General features: G+C 37.3%; 1 protein-coding gene across 1 annotated transcript in view; it reads left to right on the plus strand.

Annotated features, from left to right (window-relative positions):
- The window catches only part of LOC140154151 (dymeclin-like), a 69286-nt gene that overhangs the window by 32326 nt on the left and 13576 nt on the right, over positions 1-23384 (plus strand). The window contains exons 11-14 of the mRNA XM_072176761.1: positions 10642-10736; positions 11997-12099; positions 13461-13643; positions 14735-14857. Of these exons, the coding sequence (XP_072032862.1) occupies positions 10642-10736; positions 11997-12099; positions 13461-13643; positions 14735-14857 (504 nt within the window). The remainder of the gene's footprint in view (positions 1-10641; positions 10737-11996; positions 12100-13460; positions 13644-14734; positions 14858-23384) is intronic.

The following is a 23384-nucleotide window of genomic DNA, read 5'->3' on the forward strand; positions in this document are numbered from 1 at the left end:
TTAGAGATACTTCTGAGAAAAAAATGGTCCCTGTAATGTAATTTTTTTGGGCTACTTTCGTGATTTCATAGGCTAAATACCCATATTCCGCATTGATTTACAGCCATAAACCTCAAAATGATTTTCTTTCAGAGGCTACTTTATTTTAAAAAGCAACCCTGCAATTGAATTTTGGAGAGCTATTTACTATTGTTAGCTTTTCAGGGACAAATCACTCTTGGCCCACATATATTTTGAGCCCTTGCTGGATGAGATGAAGAATTGAAATGTCAACAAAATGCCAACTCACTGCTGCAGCGCCATATTAAAAGGCCACATTTTGCAATTATTTTTATTATTTTTTACTATTCAAGAAGAAGCAAGGGAACCTATGGCATGCTGAGTAATTAAAACCTGCAGACAGTGGTAATTTAGTGCAAGTAAGTATTTACTCATTTGTTGATGGTATCAGCGTGGCTTCAGTGATTAGACCCAAGGGACTGAATCATGAGCTAGATTCAATCAGCACCCATCCAAACTAATGCATATGTCTTACGTTAACATTGTGTTAAGTCATTCTCCCATCCTACTTGAAACTTTGTAAGTTGCACTCTGTATTCTTTTAATGTCCACTGCATCCATAGAGGAGACCTGCATGACAGTGCATACTTTTCTTGCTGTAGTTAACATTAAAGGATGTGGATGTGATACTGCCTACAAACCACAGTGCATCAATGTCCAGTCCAAGGTTGCAGCACTTGGAAAAAGCATGTGGTTTGCTACACTGCAGCTGAATTCTAATGATGAAAGAAAGAACATGATATTTGAATATTCTGTCTTGATGATATTTTTCTAAAATTTTCATGCAATTTTCAATGTTTCTTCAAAATATTGATGAATTATATTAGCAACCAGTTGTGCAATCCAGGTTGAGCCCAATTGCAGTGTGCAGGGTACTTTTGATGCAGGGGTGTGGTTTAAGCTGAGTGCAGAATGAGGTTTTGCCTTCAGGGTAACTTTTTGAGGGGTGTATGTATGGTGTGTTTTTTTTGGTAACTTTTCTTCAATTGTGTAGGGTGCTTACTTTTTGGCTGAGTGTTTTTTTCTGGGGGGATGTGGTAGGTATTTTTTCCCCAAACCTCATTACTTTTCTGAACTATATGAATAACTGACCTGTGGGTTAAACTTGCTAAAGAAGGTTAATCTTGGTGTAAAGAGATAGATAAGGGTGTGGGAAATGTTTGACATATATATGAGGTGTCCGACAACAGTGTGTTTAGTGTCAGTGTGATGGCTGACTGCATCATAGTGTCCATCCCTCAATGGTCAGTAGACATGAGTGAAATTAAACACATTGTCTAGGTCAATCTGACTGACCATAGAGATACAACACAGGTCTCATTTGTGACAAGTTGATCTTAGGGTCAGATTACATGTAAATTCTCCTAGTTGAGGTTAAGAGCTCGGATTCAGGAAAGGTGTGAGGATTAATGTTAAGGATTTTGTGAGATTTTAAGGGTTATTGTAAGATTAGGTGTGGTGTTCAGTTTGGAGTAGCTCATAATGTTACATTCATGAGGCAGTAGGCAGGAATGAAAGTGATGCAAACTGGAAATACTATCAATGTCACTATCATCATTGTACAAAGACACAGATTGTATGTAGTCTATACCTGATATGATGAACATAGTGAAGTGAAAGTGCACCAAAAGAATAAAATAAATAAATGTAGATATTTATATAGCGCTTTATGCCGTAAACAGCCTCAAAGCACTTTACATTTATTCTGCCGTCATTAGAATAATCGGAACCACGTTTGCAGCCTACAAATGGCGCAGGGTTCATCAGTACAACGACTGTGACTACCCCTAACAGCTTCCCATTGCACCTGGGTGGGGTGAGGCAAGCGAGGCAGCGCCTTGCCCAAGGGCACAACACGGTGGCGGGACGGGACTCGAACCCACGCACGTCGAGCAAGCTCTCAGATTATGAGTCCAAGGCCGTATCCACTGAGCCACCGTGCCCAATAATTGCATTGAATGAAATTGTATAAACTTGGTAAGGCCAGGGGGGAGGGGGAGTACTTCAATATTTTTTGTACAGGGGTGTGAGGTTCAAGACTTGAAACCCTTACCCATTTCCAAGGGCCATTTGACTGTGGACAGGTAGCCATTTCTAAGGATTTTCTCAAAAATGGAGACCTATATCTCAGGATTTCTTTTGAAATATAGACCCATTTCCCCCGAAAAGATCGAGATTTACTTCTCATGCTTGTGGAGAAGGGGTTTATGTAAAAAATGGACCCATGTCTAAGGATTTTCCAGCAAAAAATAGGGACCCATGTCTAAGGATTTTTTGCAAGAGAGCAACCCATTGGAGCGGCACATCCCTGTATGCCTTTTGTATGGTAGTACCCCCTCCCCCAGGGTAAGGATAGCATCATGTTATTTCCAGCCTCTGGTGACCAGCTCATAAAAAAGAGAAAGGCCCAAAACATTCTTCTTCAATTTATTCAAGTAAAGCCAAAGTGAGAGAATGCAGAAAGAGTGTTGCCATGTGTTCCAGACCCGTACATCACATGTTGGTGAAACACTTGACTGGCTACTTCAAGATTCAGTCAATTGTCTTCATGGTCTTGCTCTATTGAATTGAATGGCCGTCACCCTGACTGGCCGATAACTAGGATTTAATTGAGACATTGTTGTAACCATTACCCCTCCCTAATGCTTCCCTAGTCCAGCCCACCTCTTTCCTGTCTATTGTCGGTGCTTATTGATCAATCCGCACTAGCTTGTTTTTATTGTATCCTGTCCTCAGTGTGTCCTTAACTTGGCAATCAATTTGTTGGTGTCTAATAGGCAATTAATGTGTATATCTTTGCATAATTGGTAGAATTGGGTTGGCGTTGTTTTAATATGAGAGGCAAAAAGATGAAGCACATTTAATGTGTTTCAATTTTTCTTTGAAACTGTATACCTTTCCTTTCTACTTTCCTTGAATTTGTTTTATGTCAATAATTACTATATTCATTTTTTCATTTATCTTTCCCATTCTTTTACTTACTGTTTGATTACTCTGTTTGCGCGCTCTCTCTCTCACTGCATCTTGCCCTTTCCCTGTCTCAGTTTATATTTCTGTCTCTCTATCTCTCTTTCTCATTTTTAGTCTCCTTTCAAGAATTGGCAAAGGGGGTTATAGGAATGCTGCATGTCCATTTGTGTGGTGGCATTCACCTTGTCAACGTGATATATTTTGATCTAAGCGAGTATGGATATCCATCTTCCCAACGTAGATGTAATTCAAGTAGGCGGTGGTTGAGTTTAGAGGTGGGGCATGTGTCAGGTCAAAGGCCAAATGGGGTCAAAGAGGGTTCAATTGCTAGACTGACTTACTTATTGCAACTGCCAGTGGTTTGAGAACCACTTTTATTTCCATCCGAACCCTCCCTGTGATCTGAATGTTAAGTTAATTCTTCCCCTGTAACTACAGTGACAGGCAGGGATCTGTTGGGTCACGAACTGCCTTGTTGCAGTTTCTGTCTCTCTTCTCTCCATCTGTGTCTGTGTCTCAGCCTCTCTCCCTGTCTGACTCTGTCCGTCTCTCTCTCTCTCTCTCTCTTGACTTTTCTGGTCTTGGTGTATTTATTTCTTCCTGCATGTCTCTTTCTCTCTCAATCTCTTTTTCTGCCTTTATGTGTATTAGTTCTTATCAAATATCTTTGATGCACAGGTACAGGTTAAGACAGATCTGCTTCAAGGAAAAATATTAGTAGTAGACATGCCTCAAGATAAAGAGTTAACTAATGAATTAGTTGGAGTCAACTTAGTTGCCTTGAATCTTTCTCTTCCTGCTTGACTAATTCCAATGGCTACTTGTTGATTCCTGTCTACTCTGTGACATAGGGCTGACATTACTACAACTTTACAAAGTCCTGTCTATTGATGTCTTGCCAAGTATCTGGTCATAATTAACACATCTGTTTTGCTTCCAGTCACACATAATGTATACGGTTGACTTAACTAATCACTATGTTGTCAATTGTCTGTTTATGATTATTTCAGTGGCTACTGTTGATTATTGTCTTAATACTATACGCAGGGTCAACATTACTAGTATTTATTCTCATCATTATCCTGTCTGATGCGATAGCTGCCAAGCATCTGCTAATAATAATTTGTTGCAGACCTTGTGGTTACTTTTATCCAAGCTATACAAGGAGATTCTTGACTAGAATGAACAGATTTTCTTGTCTTTGTCTATATTTTTCAAATGACTAATGTGAGGTTCTGTAAGTTAATTATAGAGCATAATTAACTCAAACAATATGACATAATTCTCATTATTATGCATATAATCATGTAGCTGAGTAACATAGTGCTTTCTGAGAAGCCTGGCTTAATTTGACCAGTTTATTCACCCTTCTTGAAGGGCCTGGAAATGTGTGGTCCTTGAAGATTCTGTACTCTTCTCTATTCTAAAATATGATAAAGCTAAATAAAATATGTATAGTTGTTGACTATTCAGTACCAAAAGTCATAGAATTTTTTAAAGCCCAGTGATTTACAGTGGGCTATGCACAGGTACAACACTTAGACATTGATCCACAAGCCTCAGTACACAAACCACATACACCATATTTGAATGTCTTATGGATTGAGCCAACTTGACTGATTGCTTTTACTGAGAAATCAGGACTTGAATTATAACCTGTCTGTTAGTAATTGAGAGTAGGGAATGCATTGGACAAGTTGTAATATAGAAATTGCCCAGGTGCCTTATAGGTGCAGACTATTTTAAAATATTCTGACAAGTTGAAATGCTAGTGGGACAGTTGTGAATCAATGCATATGATTCAAGCAGGGCCTCGCTAGGGGAAAGTTGATAAAAACTCCAAAGAACTTGTATCAGGAGTGGACACATTCCAAAGCGCTGTCGCCGAGACACTCTGCAACAGTGCATTTTGATATCGTCGTTGGGCAAGAAAAACCTTGTATGTGTCATTGGCCCTGAACATGTTTAAAGGAAAATCTCCTATGTAACCGGTTGGCAGTTTTGTTTTAATCATTTTCAGGGGCCACAACAAGCACATAGGAGGTTTTTTCTTGCCCAACGATGATATGTGGGTGCTAGATGGCTTGATACATGTGAAATTGCTATCTTCATTAAACCAAGATCCACCAAATTGTGAGATTAAATGATTAAAGAAGTTGTCTTCGTTGCAAGACTAAATGAATAGACCGAAGGAGCCTACCAAGATTAAGTTAGGTACCCACCCAGTTTTAAGGTCAATTCCTTGTCCTTGGAAGGTGGAGATTGCCTCCATGGCACCACAGTGAAAAGTGGTTAATTCTCTAGCCAGGCACCGGGGCAGGTCCGTAATACCGGGGATTGATACAGCCTAATTATACATCACCTGTGCTGATTGCTGATAACCAGGGCGTACCTACCTAGAGGATAGTAGAGCAGGTTGATAGCTGATATTTCAGGCATATGACTTGGACAAAATTGAATTACGATTTAATGATATTGGACTGGGTAGGTGTGGAGCCAGTCCAGCCAAGAGTCATTACAAAGCTAATTTGTATTCAAACATAAAGAATTATTTTCAGATTTAACAGGAACAAAATCTGTTTCTGTTCTAAAGGTGTTTAAAAACTTAATAGAGCTATATATGAGCATTGAGCAAGGATTGAATTTTATTTTGCTACAGCATTTGTTAGAGTTAACTTGTGTGTTTACCATGGAAGAGATCTTTGATTAACACGTTCACAGGTACAAAGACTATAATTTGTTTCATTTTGTGTTCAAACTATCAAGAATAACCTGTTCCAGTCATTTGTATTATAGTGTGTATGATTTTAGAGTGACCATCTCCCTCCAGTGTCCACTGTACCTCCACAATTTGTCATCGTGATCTATATGTGTGCATCCGCCCATCTGGTCAGAGTCAAGATCTTCCTCTGACCACTATATCTGACAAAAGATTAACGCCTCGCCGCATTTTTGTCACCAGTGTAAGGGTTCTAGTGTTACTGTGTGCCAGTTTGCATTAATTGTTTCCTGGTAATTAGCAAAGTTGACAAACAGAAATTGGTGAGGTAGCTCCTGGAAATTAGCTTGTCTACCACACTTATTGATAGACTGCTTGCTTGGCTATCGTAGTCTTGTCTTGATACAGTTAGGCGTAATTTGTGTAATTGTTGACTCAGTGGTGATGGCCAGCCTGCTGTAAGAATTTTGGTTGGCAATGTTGGAGCAATGACTATCTAGTTGAAGGTACCCCCTCACGAGTTGATATTTTGAATCCGTTTATAGATAATGGATTGTCTATGTTGTAAATGATTGACATCCATAAACAAGTACTCAATCAGAAAAGATGTTAAAAAATATGCAGAGTATATTGAAAGTGTCTACTTGCACAGCACTCCAACTAGTGTTTTAAAGGTGTGCACATCATGTAGGATGTGGTAATGATTTAGTGGGGGTATATGCATTTATATTGCTCACATTTGTCAACATATTTAGTGATGATTTGCAATAAATATTTGATGCTGGAGATGCTGGAGGAATTGGACAAATCAATGGTGTACTTATGCTGAATGTTGATGCTTGTCCAATGCACACACCCAATTGTGGGCATGTGCCTTAGATTAATCAATATCTCAGGGTGTATGCATTGGCTTGTTTAAGTTCTCATACATTTAATAATAGACATATAAAGTATTTTAATGCAAGCCACCATCCAGGGATGCAAATTGTGCGGGAGCGGGGAGCACCGCTCCTAGGAAATGAGAATCAAAATTGAGGAAATAATGCCATGAGAAGAAAAAAGAAATAGAGGAAAAAGGAGAGGAAGGGGGAAAGAGAAAAGAAAATGAAAAGGAGTGAGGTACAAGATAATAGGGGAGGGCTGTGAGGCAGTGAAGCTACTGAATGGAAGAGAGGAAATCTTTAAAGACTGGTTGTGCAAAATTTTGAGGAATTCACAGCATTGTTCAAGAAATAAGAGCAAAAATAGGAAGGTGTTGGTGTTAGAATATGGAAATGGGATATGAGGAAATATACAATTCATCACCACAGGAGGTATTCAATGTAATTTAACAGGAAAAAAAGAAGTTGGATGAAGGCAGGTGGAAACAGGGCACATATCTGAGGAAACTTACAAAGAGGCGGCAATCATATCTGAGGAAATTTATAGAGAGGCAGCAATGAGGATTTTATGCGAACAAATTAAGGATTATTAAGGAATTCAGTGTATCAATACTAATGCCACTAGAGGACAAACTGGAAAATATTGAGGACATTTAAACAGAAGAACCATAAAACACTGAACAAGTTGTGCTCCCCCTGACAAAAAATGAAAGAGTAAATGGGGGTAAAGGAAAATAAAAGGGGAAAGGAGCCTCTGTCCCACCAAAACTAGTGTAAAATACCAATTTTTTGCGCGCTACGCGCGCACATTGTCCTCATGTAATGTAAGGCCTTTTTTGGAAGCTTGAAGACTTATAACATTGAGTGGCTCTAAAAATACACAATATGTTACATTCTCATCTTTTGAATTACAGAATAAAGCTATTTTATGCATGGTACTATTGAGGAAATCTTGAGCCTAAAAACCTTGCTCCTGAGGAAGAAATCACAATTTGCACCCCTGCCACCATCTAACATACAAAAGACCAATGACAAAATCACTAACAGATAACAAATTCGATATTTTAGGTGACAACATATAACCTACTTTACTTCACCGCTTCATCATCTTGAAGATAACATGTCCTTTGAACAAGTTCATTAGGAATTTTAATTTCAACTGTAGATTTTGTTCATCTTGAACATTTCCAAAGGATAATGAAGATGTTTAACTCAATATAAGGAAACAGTCAGATGTGATGAGTTGCCAGTCTGATGAAACCACTAGTGTAGTGAAGCACCACTAAAATGTGTGTTAAACATCTTCATATTTCTTGGAATTATTCACAATGAACAGAATCCACAGGCAACATGATTAGTTCACATAAGCAATATGGAAGTATTGGTTTGTCTTCTTAGCAACCAAAATTTGTTTACAACTTATTGACACAATTGTAAAGTTGAGTAACAAATAAAAATGCATTGAAAGAACTTTGTACGTGTCAAAGCCTCAAAGCCTCAAAATGAAAAAGTTGAGAAAGGCAACAAACACTCATATGGAGAGCATGTAACACTGATCACGTATGAGGCATTACGCTTGGACTGCTTCTAGTAACTGACAAACTTATAATTCATATAATTGAATAAATACACCAGCTCCTGTGCACAGAAGGTACACAGACTTGAAGATTTTATTATAATATTCATCCGTCATCACAAAATGTGCGTGTGCGTTTTCCCCCACCAGGAATGGTACGACTCCACATAGACTCCCTGTTAAATTAGTGTTGCAAGTGAGAGTAATTAATGCCTTATGGAGAGTTAATTGGTCCCGTTAATTGTCACTCAATTAGGGTGGGGGCTGTTGACTGACACTGTAGTATTGGTTTCCTGGCACTAGTGGCTGCAATGAGAGAAACAGTTATGAGTGAGCGGAAAATTATTAATAAATTGCCAAAATTGGTTAGTGTTTATGAATGTATGCCGTGTCAAGCTAGTGCAAAGTTGTGGTGTGAAAAAGTGGTTTAGAGTTTGGATATGGTGGTTTGGGTTTGCCAAGGGTGGTTCTTTCACAAGTTTGAGTCAACATTCAGTCTCTTTCCCCCTATGTATATTTTCTCTTTTCCTAACTTTATAGATCATTTAAAAAAAAAAGAAATTTTAAAAAAGGTTGCAGAAAATGTCTGTCCCCTATCTCTGGACTGATAGTTAGCTGAGTTTTGGTGTTAAGGACTTGTAGGTTTGTATATTTCCAGAAGTAAGATTTAACATTCCCTTGATGAAAATATAGGCATGTCTCTCTGTGACAGTGTGAACAGCTCAGATATTTCGGATTCTATTATTAGCCATTTAGTGATTTAAGTATAAATTACTTGTATGTGAAGTTTAATTTTTGTATAGTCCAGGAAGCATGTCTATTTTATACAACCATAATGGGCTGTAATATGCTAAATCTAACCCTAACCCTAAACCCTAACCCTGAACCTAAACCGAAACCGGGGTAAACCCTAAGGGTTAGTGGTATTGCGGCCCATTATGGTTGCAGAAAGAAATTAAGCGTCCCGGAAGGGGTCTTGACTGAAACATCTTGACTATAAACAAGAAATTAACAGAAATGGTAGTTGAATAAGAAAGGATTATGTCCAATTACCTCTTAAATGGATGCTAGACCAAGCCAGGAACAGATCTTCCTTTAGATTGACGTTTGAAGTCAGTTGGCGTTTCTAACATCAGATTTGATCCGGCAGGCAGGCTGGATGATCCAAACACATGTGTTCCAATGATATCAGCCTCCTTTGGTCAAAGGTTCATTCTTTGAGCAATGTCATGAGCATTGCATCCAACTCATCTCTGATTCTTTTGTCATATATATGTCTTCTAACTGAACATCATTGTATATGATTTGTGGCTTTTATTCAGTATCATGTCAGATTCATTCAATCAAAATTCTGTTCCGATTTTTGCTAGCGAACTAATATTTCATAGAAATATTCTTGGATAAGTTTGAGTTAGAATGCCTGGTTAGGATTTGGCATTAGAATGACTGATATTTGGAGTGACTAGCATTATGGCTTGTGGTTATTCATTTTGAGTAAATATATGGAGTTTGGTTTTACATTGCTGGCGCCATTAAGCACTCGGGATTAAGGAGAGATTAAGTCTGTACTTTACTATTAGCAGCTATTTCCATCTCATCATCATTTATGTGGTTATGGTTTGCACATTTTCATGGAATCTTTAGCATGCTTCTTGATTGACAGTTTATATTAAGTTGTGTTATTGATATTAAGTTGTGTTATTGATATTAAGTTCGAGCATTTTAATAATCATGCTTGGATAACTTTCCTAAGATGTTGTCAAATTACTTGATTATAGTTATAAGATGGATTACCAATACATATTTAAATTTTGATACCAGTAATGAAGTATACATATGTTACACAGCTAAATTCTAGCAAATTGGGTAACATGTTAGTGTGTACATAACTCAACCATGTTTAGTGTACCTCTGCAGTACCTATGATGTGGCTATAAAATATTTTTACCAGATCTGGAACCCCAACACAAATAAATCTGTCAAAATCTTGCAGCCTAAAGCGACTGCAATCGCAAGAATCCCACTTGATTTGTTTGCTTCCTTCCTTCCTTCCTTCTTTCCTCCCTCTGCTAAAAATCAGATTATAGGTTAACTAGCCTTATAATTCCCTTTTAAAATTAAGGCCAAGTTAATAGAAGAGTATTGGTGTGTACAAATTTTCGCTCCATGTTTAAAAGGAAAGTTTCAAACCACCACTTTTCCTGTGTGGTATGGTTTCCATCCCCTTTTGACCTCATCAGGACAAACTACAGGGTGATCCCTATTTGACACATGTAGCCTGAATTCGGAACAGTAAACTCAGATCGGCACTGTCTACTTTATGATCATTTTGTGGTAGTAGGTCACAAATAGGGATATGACATAATCACCTAAAATCTTTAAAACTCTGCAACTTCTTAATCCTATTTTTGTGTGTTTTGCTTTTTCCAATACAGGATAAATACCTTCATACCAACTGTTTAGCTGCTTTGGCTAATATGTCTTCACAGTTCCACTCATTACATCCATATGTTACACAGAGGATAGTCAGGTAGGTAGTCAATTCTGACATAATACAATGTTCAGCAGACTTATATGAGATGTGATAAAGAAACATATGCCACCTGTCCATAAAATTAATGTTGAGATATAAGACAAAAGTATTAAATATATGTCAGAAACGTGAAGCTATAGTATCTTACAACAGCAATGCCAGTTTTAAGTTTTAAGCAGGTTCAACATATTATAGCCTAGTTATTATAGCCTAGTTCTATAGTGTATCAATTCCCTAGTCCAATCACTGGTAGGGCCACTTGCTGGTAATTGACTGAGAAATATAAGAACTGAGCATTCGTAACTTCTATAGATTTAATTAGTATATGACTCTCCTTCTGGTGGAGTTGGATTGGACAGTGATCCATGATATGATCAAATGCAGCAAACCAAAAATGAGCGTGACTACCGCGATGTTGCAAATTCGGAGCTAACAACGCGTACGGCGCACAGTTCATTCATAAAATTTCCACTCTGGAACAGCAGATTGCCTCAGCAGCCAATCAGAGACAAGTACGTCCAACGTAGTAAATATGCGATGTATACTTAAAATACGCGCTCGTCAAAGGTTTACTGCATTTGCCTATAGTGCTCCATTCTTCTGACAAAATGTATCAAGCCATCAATTTGATGTACATAGTCTCACTTGTACATTAACTATTGGAAAGAGGGGCTTGCACACCTGTTACTGTTCCAATCTGTCCCAGTGCTGCTTAGATCTTCTATATACAGACACAACTTGATCTGATGGCTGCCGTCCTGGAGGAAGCGATCTCATTCTGATATTGTTTTCACTCTTCTTAAAAGGCACTAAGCTGCAAATCAAATTGGTCCGTATTATCCTAAACTTTTGTAGTGGTGTTGAATCTTCTTATAATTATTAGAATTAGGTCTATTGACCAAACTAGCTATTACCAACAATTAAAAGTTAAGGTACCAATCAACATATGGGACTGAAAACTGCTAAGTAAATTCATACCAAACATGAATATAATACTAGCATGAAAGTTCATCTGTGTTGGTAGACTTCATAATTGGAAATTTAAACTTATGATCTCTTGGGGTCAGGTGTCCAAAAGGTCACTGATCCCAAACTTGGGTTGCCAGTCTCCAGATGAAGGTCAAAGTTGTGGCCAAAAATTTGAGGTGCGTCTTAATTTTGTGTTGAGATCATAAGTTTAAATTTCCAATTATGAATATAATAGTCTGAAAAACTGAACTGAACTAAACTAGTCTCCCAATATTGACTTTGTTTCAGTTTATTTGAGATGTTGATCAAGAAGCATGACAAGATAGTAGTATTTCTTCAAAGTGCTGAGGCTGAAGATGGTGCAGATGAGGAGGCAGAAAATGATGATCTGGTAAGAGGCTCACTTACGTATATCTATACCTATAATTGCACAACAGGGTGGGTTGATCTTGTGCTTATTTTTGCCAGTGTGCTGCAGACATACCGTAAGCATCAGACAGTCACCCTTTACTATTACATGAGCTAGATTTGCTGTTCAGTCTGGTCAACAAAGAGTGAAACTTAATATTTTGAGAGTACCTTCTAAAATAGACATATTTGATAGCAGATGAGCTGATCTAGCCTAAACAGCACATGAATGTGTCATTTGAGATATGTCAACTCTGTTAACTGGCACACCCTTTTCACAGCTTTAACCAATTTTACAAGTTACATACTCTACATTGAAACATCAAAGTCATGAATAAGCACTTTAACTCGTACTTCCTACTTAATTGGTTTACAAGTAACAGAGATAGTTAAAGTAAAGTAAAGTTAGAAAGTTGAAGGTGAATTAAAACACAAATTTCATACTCTCCATACAATTCGTCGGTCGCAACACATAGTGGCGTACGTGAAGGACAAAATATGTTTCCGAGCAAACCGTTTTTGAAGGATATGCTACTAGTAACGGGTCTATACTTCTCCACTGTTATCTCTCAGTGGCCCGATTCCATTTGAAATTGAAGTTTAAGGTTCAAGCTATTTAACTGTGTCTTTAATAGTTAACAAGGAATAACTGTTATAGGATAATAGTTAGCTCTAAAGCTATACGCCACTGTGAAACGGAAAATTTGGAAAATCACTCTACGCCACTATGTGTTGCGACCGACGAATTAGCACATATTCTTGCCATATTATTTCTTCCGTTTCTGCAGTTCAATCAATTTTACAAAAATTATTGTGACCATCCACCATGAACCCAGTGTAAAGTCACAGAAATACGGACCAATATGCAAATAGAAATCAACAGAAAACAAAAGAATTTCAAGATCAAACTTTGAGCACCTATTTGCCAAGCAGTTATGACAAGAGATATATCATTTGAAAGCTTTTGTTTTCTGGCGATTTCAACTGTTCAATAGTCTAAGATATTCAAAATTGAGACTTTACACTGGGTTTGTCATGGATGGTCACAAATGTCCTGTTATTTTTAGTGTCCACTTAAATGCTGCAGAGTGTTGATATTGTAGATATGTTGAAATTGTCACCATCAGTTTTTACTCTTTCTGGATATTGGAACATTTTTCCCAAATTGGCCTAAAATTTACTAATTTTAATATAGAATTGCCAATTCTTGTGTGCCAAATCTAATTTTCACTGGGCCAAAATTGTGACATATGGTCTCTGAGTAAACATTGGTCAACATGAAGAAATAACAGAAAGATTATGCTTTTAAGGTTCTAAAGCTCTGACTTATTGTATTCCTCACAGCTCTCAGATCTTGCCGTGTTAGAAGAAGTTATCCGCATGGTGTTAGAAATCATCAATTCTTGTTTATGCAGCACACTGGCTCATAATCCGCACCTTGTCTACACATTACTCTACAAGAGGGAACTATTCACAGGATTCAAGACACATCCAAAGTTTCAAGACATTATCCAGAATATTGATACTGTAAGTCATATGAGTTTGTCATGGTACATTCAATAAAATGGTTTTATGGGAATGTTGATGTAATGTGAGTAAGGATAGTTGGCACTGTAGTATGTCAGTGTGGGATTCATTTGGTTTTGTATGAATGCAGATCCTACAAAGCTAGTCAGAAGTATTAGGATGCTTTCAACAGGTATTGTAATTCAGTCCCCCCCCCCCATTCTCCCTGAACAATGTTGGATCATGTAATATTGCTTGTGTTTGCCTAGCAGTAGCCAAAATTGAATGGTGGGGAAAGGGGAGGTTAGGGAAGGATTTAGGCTTGACACCAAAAACAGCAGTGTTCCAGTACAATAAAAAATAATGGAAAATAGGCCATAATATAGTATGGTATTTCCATAGGTGTCCCAACACATTTTGGCAAGGATTGTAGGTTTTCAAACACATTTCTCTACCTCCTCCTGTTTTCCTTTCCCTAACTTTATTAAGATATAGAGCAGAATCATGATATCATTCTCTCTTCTAATTCCTTGAGTTTTCTCTTTCAACCTCTTATCCTTTGATCTTAAACCCTTACCTAAGATTAACTTTCACTTTCAATGCACATCTTTTTTCACTTCATCTATCACACTCCGTCAGCTTTTCTTTCAATCTTGAATCCGAGACAGGAAGATGTGTTCAACATCACATCAGTGTTACATGTAGGCATTGAAATTCACACTGAAGGTATAAACTATTCCTAATCCTAGACACCTACACAGTATACTAATAAAATCATCATAAAATAAGCCACCAGAGGTTCGTATCACAAAGACACCCTGACTATCAAGTCCACAAAAATGCACACTGATCCGTCTACCAATTATATCGTTTCCAATTTTGAGCGTGATGTTTCCTAATAAATAGCCTGCGATATCAAGTAATAATCTCCTTGAGATCTAAACTTCTATGATAATGTTCACGGGATTGACATCTCTCAGGATGCGCTTCTAATAGCTGCAATTGATAGCAGCTTGGATGTAGTCGTGGTGGTGATCAGACATTCTTTCCTTCTTATTTCCTCAATCTAATGCTCTGTTTTACTTCTTTTCCCCTTTTTTCCCCTTTTGCAGGTTTTGACATACTTCTCTGCTAAGTTGGATCAGGAACAAAGCGAAGGTACTCAGTTGTCGGTGCAAGAAGTATTAGAAGTCATCAAGCAGGGCATGTTACAGTGGCCAAGAGATAGACTACGGGTAGGTATTTTCATACAGGTCTTACAGAAGCTCATGATAGATTGCCAACGCTCATAATAGATGGCCATCCATTGCCACCGCATAATACCAGTTTCATAGCCAGGGGCTGCCCCCTCACCATTTTTCAGGGATAAAATGGGGACTGCAAAGAGTAAAGTGTCATTAAAATGACAAAAAAAGAAAAAAAAAAATGACATATGGGGACGAAAATTAGCCAGTGCCCCCACACTAAAAGGCTGGCTATTATTCTGCAAAATACACCCCTTTGGGGCAAGTTGCCAGGTTGCCATGCTTTACATGTTATAATTTGATGGAAATGGAATTGGTAAGTATGAGGTATTGCGCAGAAGTGTAATACGGGGTATTGGAAAGATCAAACAAAGTTGAAAATGAAAACCAGAGTGTGTACTGTGCACTGCACAGGCCAACTTGGGATTGTCACACAGATCCTTAGCAGAGAACAATCAAAGACCTTTATCAGAGAGATATGACAAAAGGGGGCTAAATTGGTAGAAAATAATTAGAACTTGCAAATGATGTTACCTGCTGTGTACTAAATGAGTACGTTGAAATGGGACATATGTACAAACATAGGGAAGCAATTGCTTGCTCTGTGTACTAGGATGTGGTTGATACCTCCTATGGTCTCTACCTTGTATCAAAATAGTGCAAGTATTGTTCAAGGAATGGAAAAGTGTGACTGTTGTTGTTTCTTATGGTCGTCTTATGCAATTTGCCATGTGATTGTAAAGCATTTGGATCAATGCTGCACTTGAACTATATACAGAGTGTCCCCGAATACATATGTGCGTATTTTGCTGGTTGCCGTATCAAATCATGTACAAGGGCGATTTGTCATCACGCTTGCGACGCAAATTCAGAAAAGCATCAACGTTACTGCTGAACTTGAGGTAAAACAAAGTATAGAAAATTGATATTGAAGTAGTGTGATAACCATGCTTAGATCTCCCATCAGCCTGAATCCCTCTCTAATTGAATGAATATAGACACACCACAAAAGGTCAAGTAACAGGGTACCGGCAGATTATCTTAACCATCCAGGATCAGTTTGGCATAATGTAAGCTTTATGGATCAAAACCAAGATGTATTTTCACCAATTTACTGTAAATAAGCTACAGATTCAGTGGAAATGTTTCAATTGGCACCCAGATGGTTTAAATAATGAAATGGACTTACAGAGGATGGGATCATAAGAAACTATAATTGCCTAATTGTGTGATTTTTTTTCCTAATGTCGCAGTTGATTTTGATATTTGAGTCCCAATGTGGACTTGGCTCCTGCCATGTGGCTCTGTCCATCATGAAAATTGGACAGGAAAAGACAGAGAGATTGTTGTGATTTGACAGCAGCTAGCCAGAATTCTTTTTTATTTTATTATATGTGATGTGGTCAAGCAAAATAAGTCATTTGTTGGGCCTAGTGCAGATCTTTATTTTGATGAAAACCCCATTACAATTGGACTTATGTTTCCAGAGATATGGAAATTTTAGTGTTGCTCAGAACAATAAAATACAAAGGAGTCTGAGAACTATTATTGGCTATATCTCAAAATTAACAAACGGCTCATTTAGCTTGATCACATCACATATACAAATTTTGTTATTTGGTGAGAGTTATTGCAATTCCATATTCTTATAACATAGTATTAGGTATGATACCAATCGCAAGTCGTCCTGCCGTAGATCCTCACAGCTATTCCACATTTGTCAACCATTTATAACAATCACTTAGTCATAATGTCAAATGAATGAACTGAACAAAACATTGTATTTCAAGGGACAAAATGTGTGCATGCCAAAAATACTGATCAAACCAATCAAAGCAGTGACATGGATTCACACAACGTCACACAATGTACGCAAGCGATCGTCATGCTATGTGTATTGATTTGCCATTAGGCCAAAAAAATAAAAGGTCTGCTTGCCCTTTCAGCTCAAAATTTATTTGAGTCGGTAGGTCCACCTATTTGTTATTTACGATCCCAAAGTATTCTGTGGTATCTGCAACTTGCCATGGACCACATGGTCAAACACTTCCAGTGAATAATTTTTTAGCTCGTTTGCAGGCACAAGCTGTTGTGTAAGACTTTCAGTGAACAGTTCTTGATCTTGGTCAGTAATACCATACGGAGGCAACTTTAATAGAATGTACATGAACTGTATGAACTACATGAAATTTTACGCAGTTCAAGAAATATAGCATTTGTTTTAAATATACAGCATTCTTTTGACATGTATAAGTGAATATATTGGTTCTACACCTTTTAAGATCTAAATTTCACTAATATTTAGTGCTGAGAACTCAATCAAAATAGTTACAGTTCCACTTTGCAAAAAAAAAAAAAGCGACTGTGATTTCTTGATTATTTTGGGGAAAGGGCAATCAAATCTTTTTTTAGACCTTATGATGATCAGCAGTCATGGTTCCCACCATTAGTTATATGGGTGTGCAGTTGCAAGATCTGTATTACAAAGTGTAACTATTAGGTTCATCCTTTGTCCCACCAACCTACATTTCTCCATGTACCTGTAGTAGTAGCACTGTCTGACTATGTGACCCTGTATGTCATTACAAGAAGATGGCATAGTAGACAATTATTTATCTTTTTGATGGCAGATATGGAGGCAAGAATTGAAAGAATTCCTTGAGTATTAGTTGCTTCTGTTTATTTACAGATATATGCTATGATAATGGATTTGACTGCGTAAATCATATGTTCTGTTTATAAATTATATGACATGAGGGAGCGGTCATGTTTAATTGGCTGTAAAGTAAAGCTGCTTTTGGTCAAAGATCAAATAGTGGAAATTAGTGGCAATATACTATATAAACTGATAACATGCAGCACAGTTGTTCATGACAGCAAAATAATTTGGCAAAGAATTCTGTGACATACAGCCGAAAAATATTTTTATCAATGTTAGTACAACCGCTCCCCCCCTCATAAAATTAATTAGTTTGCTTGCCCTCCACCGACCGACCCAAAATTGGCCAAAATCAGGGTCGGCCTTCTCAAATTTTTTTATAGATTTTAGTTCATAATTTTAATGTTTTTTTGTTACCTATTCTGTATGTAAATTTCATTTCAAAGCTAAATTTGGCCAACAACATCATTACTGTAAACTCATATATAACATAACTGTCCATTACTGCATCCATGTTTCCAATAAACTTTGCGTTTTACGCCTGTGAGTATTTAATTTGAATCAATTTCTATAGTGTGTCGTGTGTATTGACGATATTTTATCTTTCCACATGACCAATGCTCAATGCCTAGGCCTATACAGTAGTGTGTCATGAAAAAAAAATGTTTCTGACCTACCGACCCACCCCAAAAATTCCACTGGAGGGCAAGCAAACAAAGGGCAAGCAAACAATTTTTTTGCCTAATATTTAATACATGTTTCCCAATGAGTGACTGAGCACATCAAAATCCCTTCTAGCCATATACAGTCCTTGCCCTGTCTAGAATGAAACCCATAATATAAATATGATATTATTATCACCCAAACCAAGCACTTAAGTTTTCCAAACAATCATAAATCTTGTCTAGTAATGGATACATGCAATAGATGAGTGATGGGGGTGACATACATTTTCTGGCTGAAATCTTGTCTTCTATAATTGGCGGTTTACGAGGTGATAATGTTGATTTTGATCAGAGTTTGTTGGTTTACATGAAACATGAAAATGTTTATTATTCTTTGCGATTTCAAAAACAACTGGTATCAGGTGAATAAACTCTCTTGGCTTGTAGGTCAGTCTTTATTAAAGGATTGCTCTTAAAATGTTAAAATCTTAAGGATGGGCATATGTGTATGTATCTGGGGGACCAAACTAAAGGTCTTTACTCTGTAAAGCATTCCGTTCTTTATTGGGGATGCTCATAAATGCCTATAATGTAATGTAATGTAAGATGTCAAACAGATTTAAAGAAACTTTCTCAGCAAGCCAGCGGCATTTCTCACTAAATGGTGGTCAAATTGTCATTATGTTTTGGGAGGGATTGGGCTGTTCCAGTTGAAATCCATTCACCTCCTCTGGAAGATATGACCTTAATCTTCCACACAGTGCATGTGCAAATGGGGTTACCTGATTGGGTGACTCTATTTGAAATTCACATTTCCTGTGTGGGAGATTACGGCCATGTCTTCCATGTATAAGTGAATATATTGGTTCTACACCTTTTAAGATCTAAATTTCACTAATATTTAGTGCTGAGAACTCAATCAAAATAGTTACAGTTCCACTTTGCAAAAAAAAAAAAAAGCGACTGTGATTTCTTGATTATTTTGGGGAAAGGGCAATCAAATCTTTTTTTAGACCTTATGATGATCAGCAGTCATGGTTCCCACCATTAGTTATATGGGTGTGCAGTTGCAAGATCTGTATTACAAAGTGTAACTATTAGGTTCATCCTTTGTCCCACCAACCTACATTTCTCCATGTACCTGTAGTAGTAGCACTGTCTGACTATGTGACCCCTGTATGTCATTACAAGAAGATGGCATAGTAGACAATTATTTATCTTTTTTGATGCCACATATGGAGCCAAGAATTGAAAGAATTCCTTGAATATTACTTGCTTCTGTTTATTTACAGATATATGCTCTGATAATGGATTTGGATGCGTAAATCATATGTTCTGTTTATAAATTATATGACATGAGGGAGCGGTCATGTTTAATTGGCTGTAAAGTAAAGCTGCTTTTGGTCAAAGATCAAATAGTGGAAATTAGTGGCAATATACTATATAAACTGATAACATGCAGCACAGTTGTTCATGACAGCAAAATAATTTGGCAAAGAATTCTGTGACATACAGCCGAAAAATATTTTTATCAATGTTAGTACAACCGCTCCCCCCCCCCCTCATAAAATTAATTAGTTTGCTTGCCCTCCACCGACCGACCCAAAATTGGCCAAAATCAGGGTCGGCCTTCTCAAATTTTTTTATAGATTTTAGTTCATAATTTTAATGTTTTTTTGTACCTATTCTGTATGTAAATTTCATTTCAAAGCTAAATTTGGCCAACAACATCATTACTGTAAACTCATATATAACATAACTGTCCATTACTGCATCCATGTTTCCAATAAACTTTGCGTTTTACGCCTGTGAGTATTTAATTTGAATCAATTTCTATAGTGTGTCGTGTGTATTGACGATATTTTATCTTTCCACATGACCAATGCTCAATGCCTAGGCCTATACAGTAGTGTGTCATGAAAAAAAAATGTTTCTGACCTACCGACCCACCCCAAAAATTCCACTGGAGGGCAAGCAAACAAAGGGCAAGCAAACAATTTTTTTGCCTAATATTTAATACATGTTTCCCAATGAGTGACTGAGCACATCAAAATCCCTTCTAGCCATATACAGTCCTTGCCCTGTCTAGAATGAAACCCATAATATAAATATGATATTATTATCACCCAAACCAAGCACTTAAGTTTTCCAAACAATCATAAATCTTGTCTAGTAATGGATACATGCAATAGATGAGTGATGGGGGTGACATACATTTTCTGGCTGAAATCTTGTCTTCTATAATTGGCGGTTTACGAGGTGATAATGTTGATTTTGATCAGAGTTTGTTGGTTTACATGAAACATGAAAATGTTTATTATTCTTTGCGATTTCAAAAACAACTGGTATCAGGTGAATAAACTCTCTTGGCTTGTAGGTCAGTCTTTATTAAAGGATTGCTCTTAAAATGTTAAAATCTTAAGGATGGGCATATGTGTATGTATCTGGGGGGGGGGACCAAACTAAAGGTCTTTACTCTGTAAAGCATTCCGTTCTTTGTGGGGATGCTCATAAATGCCTATAATGTAATGTAATGTAAGATGTCAAACAGATTTAAAGAAACTTTCTCAGCAAGCCAGCGGCATTTCTCACTAAATGGTGGTCAAATTGTCATTATGTTTTGGGAGGATTGGGCTGTTCCAGTTGAAATCCATTCACCTCCTCTGGAAGATATGACCTTAATCTTCCACACAGTGCATGTGCAAATGGGGTTACCTGATTGGGTGACTCTATTTGAAATTCACATTTCCTGTGTGGGAGATTACGGCCATGTCTTCCATAGGGGTGGTTGGATTTCAACTGGAATAGCGCATTGCAAGAAATGATGTGTAAATCGGAATGGATGCATGGATATCTAGGGTAGAGGAGTTTCTGTACAATAATATCAGCATTTAATGTGAACCGATGGAGAAAACTTTGGTGATAAATTGGTGAGTAGCAATTAACAGTAGCATGTTTTCCAGGTTTTTCTGAAAAAATTGGCCTATTTTGGGTACATCTTAACCACTACTCATTTCAACAACTGTACCCCCCCCCCCCCATTTGCTGGTTTCTAGGTATGCTCCTGGTTAAGATCAAACTCGAGCAAATGAGATTAATTCTGCGGACAGTTGATTCTACCAATTGCCTTGGGATTGCTACACTGGGTGGGTCTGTGATTGGGAAAGTGATTTCAACTGTCTTGAATGACCAGAAATTCACAGGACAAACAGATTTTTCATTTTGGAGGCTTTAAAAATCTGGCCCAAATTTCACTGCAACTGCGGTAGTGCATCCATTACATAATACAGGCATGAGAATTTTCAGTTTTAAAACTGAATTCAGGGTGTTTTTTTGTCAAAATTTCGGCAACTTTATATAATTTCAGCCTGTTTTTGGTACTTTTTGCCCAATTTCATGCACATTTTCAGTTTATTCAGGTTTTTTTTAGGACAGTGCAGTCTCATGCCTGATAATATAATCACAATGGACGCATTTAAAGCAAATATAATCACTTATGAAGTATTTTACTTCATTTGTTTTGCATTTACCCTGTCCTTACCCTTTCCATCATCTGAATTTCAAAGTCTGGGTAATGTTATAGAAATCAGCCTTTAATTGGAAACACAAACATGAGATTAATATAATGTACATAGGGCTTCCACAGGATGAACATTGATTTCCCAAATCGTATAATGTACCGTTGGCAAAGGTTATCAACCAGTTGCCTCATGTTTCTTCATGTTTGGATATAATATTGTTGTTATCATGTCCATCAGTGTTGCCAGAATGTTTGTGCACCCAACTGCAGCAAGTAAAAACGCTGGCAAAATGGTCAATTATGAGCAACTTAACTTTAAGAAGTCCATTTGCCAGGGATGAAATCAAACAAAACTCGACCAGCGGTCGACCGCAGGTTCCGTCCAGTTGGAGCTGGCTTCTATTGTTGTATACAATAGAACATGTTTCAACCGCCGGTAACCGGTGGTCAACCGGCGGTCGACTTTTGATTTCATCCCTTATATAGCATGCCATTCAATATAGACACAGCTTTGGTGAGTGGAAAATATTCAAGATATTTGCTTGCATGAGCTGCAAAACAAATTGAGTACTATAGAGACTAAAATTTATTTCCAAATATGCCAGAAAAAACACTGCTCTACAATGACAAGAGGGCTACTTTAGGATGTTGGTTTCTTACCTTGAAAATATGTATCCCTAAATCGAATATTAAAACTGGTTTGCATGTAATAGAACCTGGGCACACTTTTTTTTTGGTCATTATCGTGAAATTATCAACCTGTTAGCTGTTGTGCCCTTTGTCAAGTTAGGGAAGAACAGAGAGCATATAAACAAAGAGAAAATACAGAAATACAGTGACGTGAATATTTGAGGTACAATGTTTCCACATGTAGTCTTCATGATTGCTTGTGCAGTATTGATGGTGTAAGCCAACATATAAGAGCCCACCATGTATCTTAAAGAAGATACAGGCATCACTGAATCTACAAGAAGTCAATGACTTCACCATTCCTTTGAGAATCTAAATCAAATTACTCAATCCATGTAATTTGTATGTTAGTTTTTGTTGCTTATCTCTAACATGATTTGAATTTGACTGATTCAAAAGAAAAGTATCAGAAATTCAATGTTACAAATGTGATGGGTAGTGACAGTGTTCCACTGGGGAAGCTTTAGTGCATCTGATAATTGTGTTATTGGTGTTTCAACTTGAACTTGAATGGATTATATCATTTGTAGCGGTTGTTTGAAATTAAGCATACATGGGTGTGACATGGCACAAGGGAGTTCTAATGAGAAAGCTGAAATCTCTAGAGTGTTTGGATACAACTATCTTTAATTGTGTTATTGGTTTTTGAACTTGAACTATGATATAGTACATACAGTCACCAGTATATTGACTTATGTAATAATATGCATTGGCGACAAAACAATGAGTAATGTTTGTCTAGCTTGTCAGAAGATTTTTGAACAGGACACTCAAGAAGTTGTTCTGTATTGTTCTCCTTATGCAATGATGATAATATCTTGATGCATCGATAGCCCTGGATCTGTAGTACATTATGTGAATATGGAAAAAATGTACCCTTGCGTGGGCACATAAACTGGGCTCAAAAGGAAACTTATGATTTTTCAGAAGATCATACCTTAAAATCCTGTCTATATAAATGAGCAAAAATTGTACACAGGATTA

This window comes from Amphiura filiformis, chromosome 1, assembly GCF_039555335.1.
Source record: "Amphiura filiformis chromosome 1, Afil_fr2py, whole genome shotgun sequence".
Lineage (NCBI taxonomy): Eukaryota > Metazoa > Echinodermata > Ophiuroidea > Amphilepidida > Amphiuridae > Amphiura > Amphiura filiformis.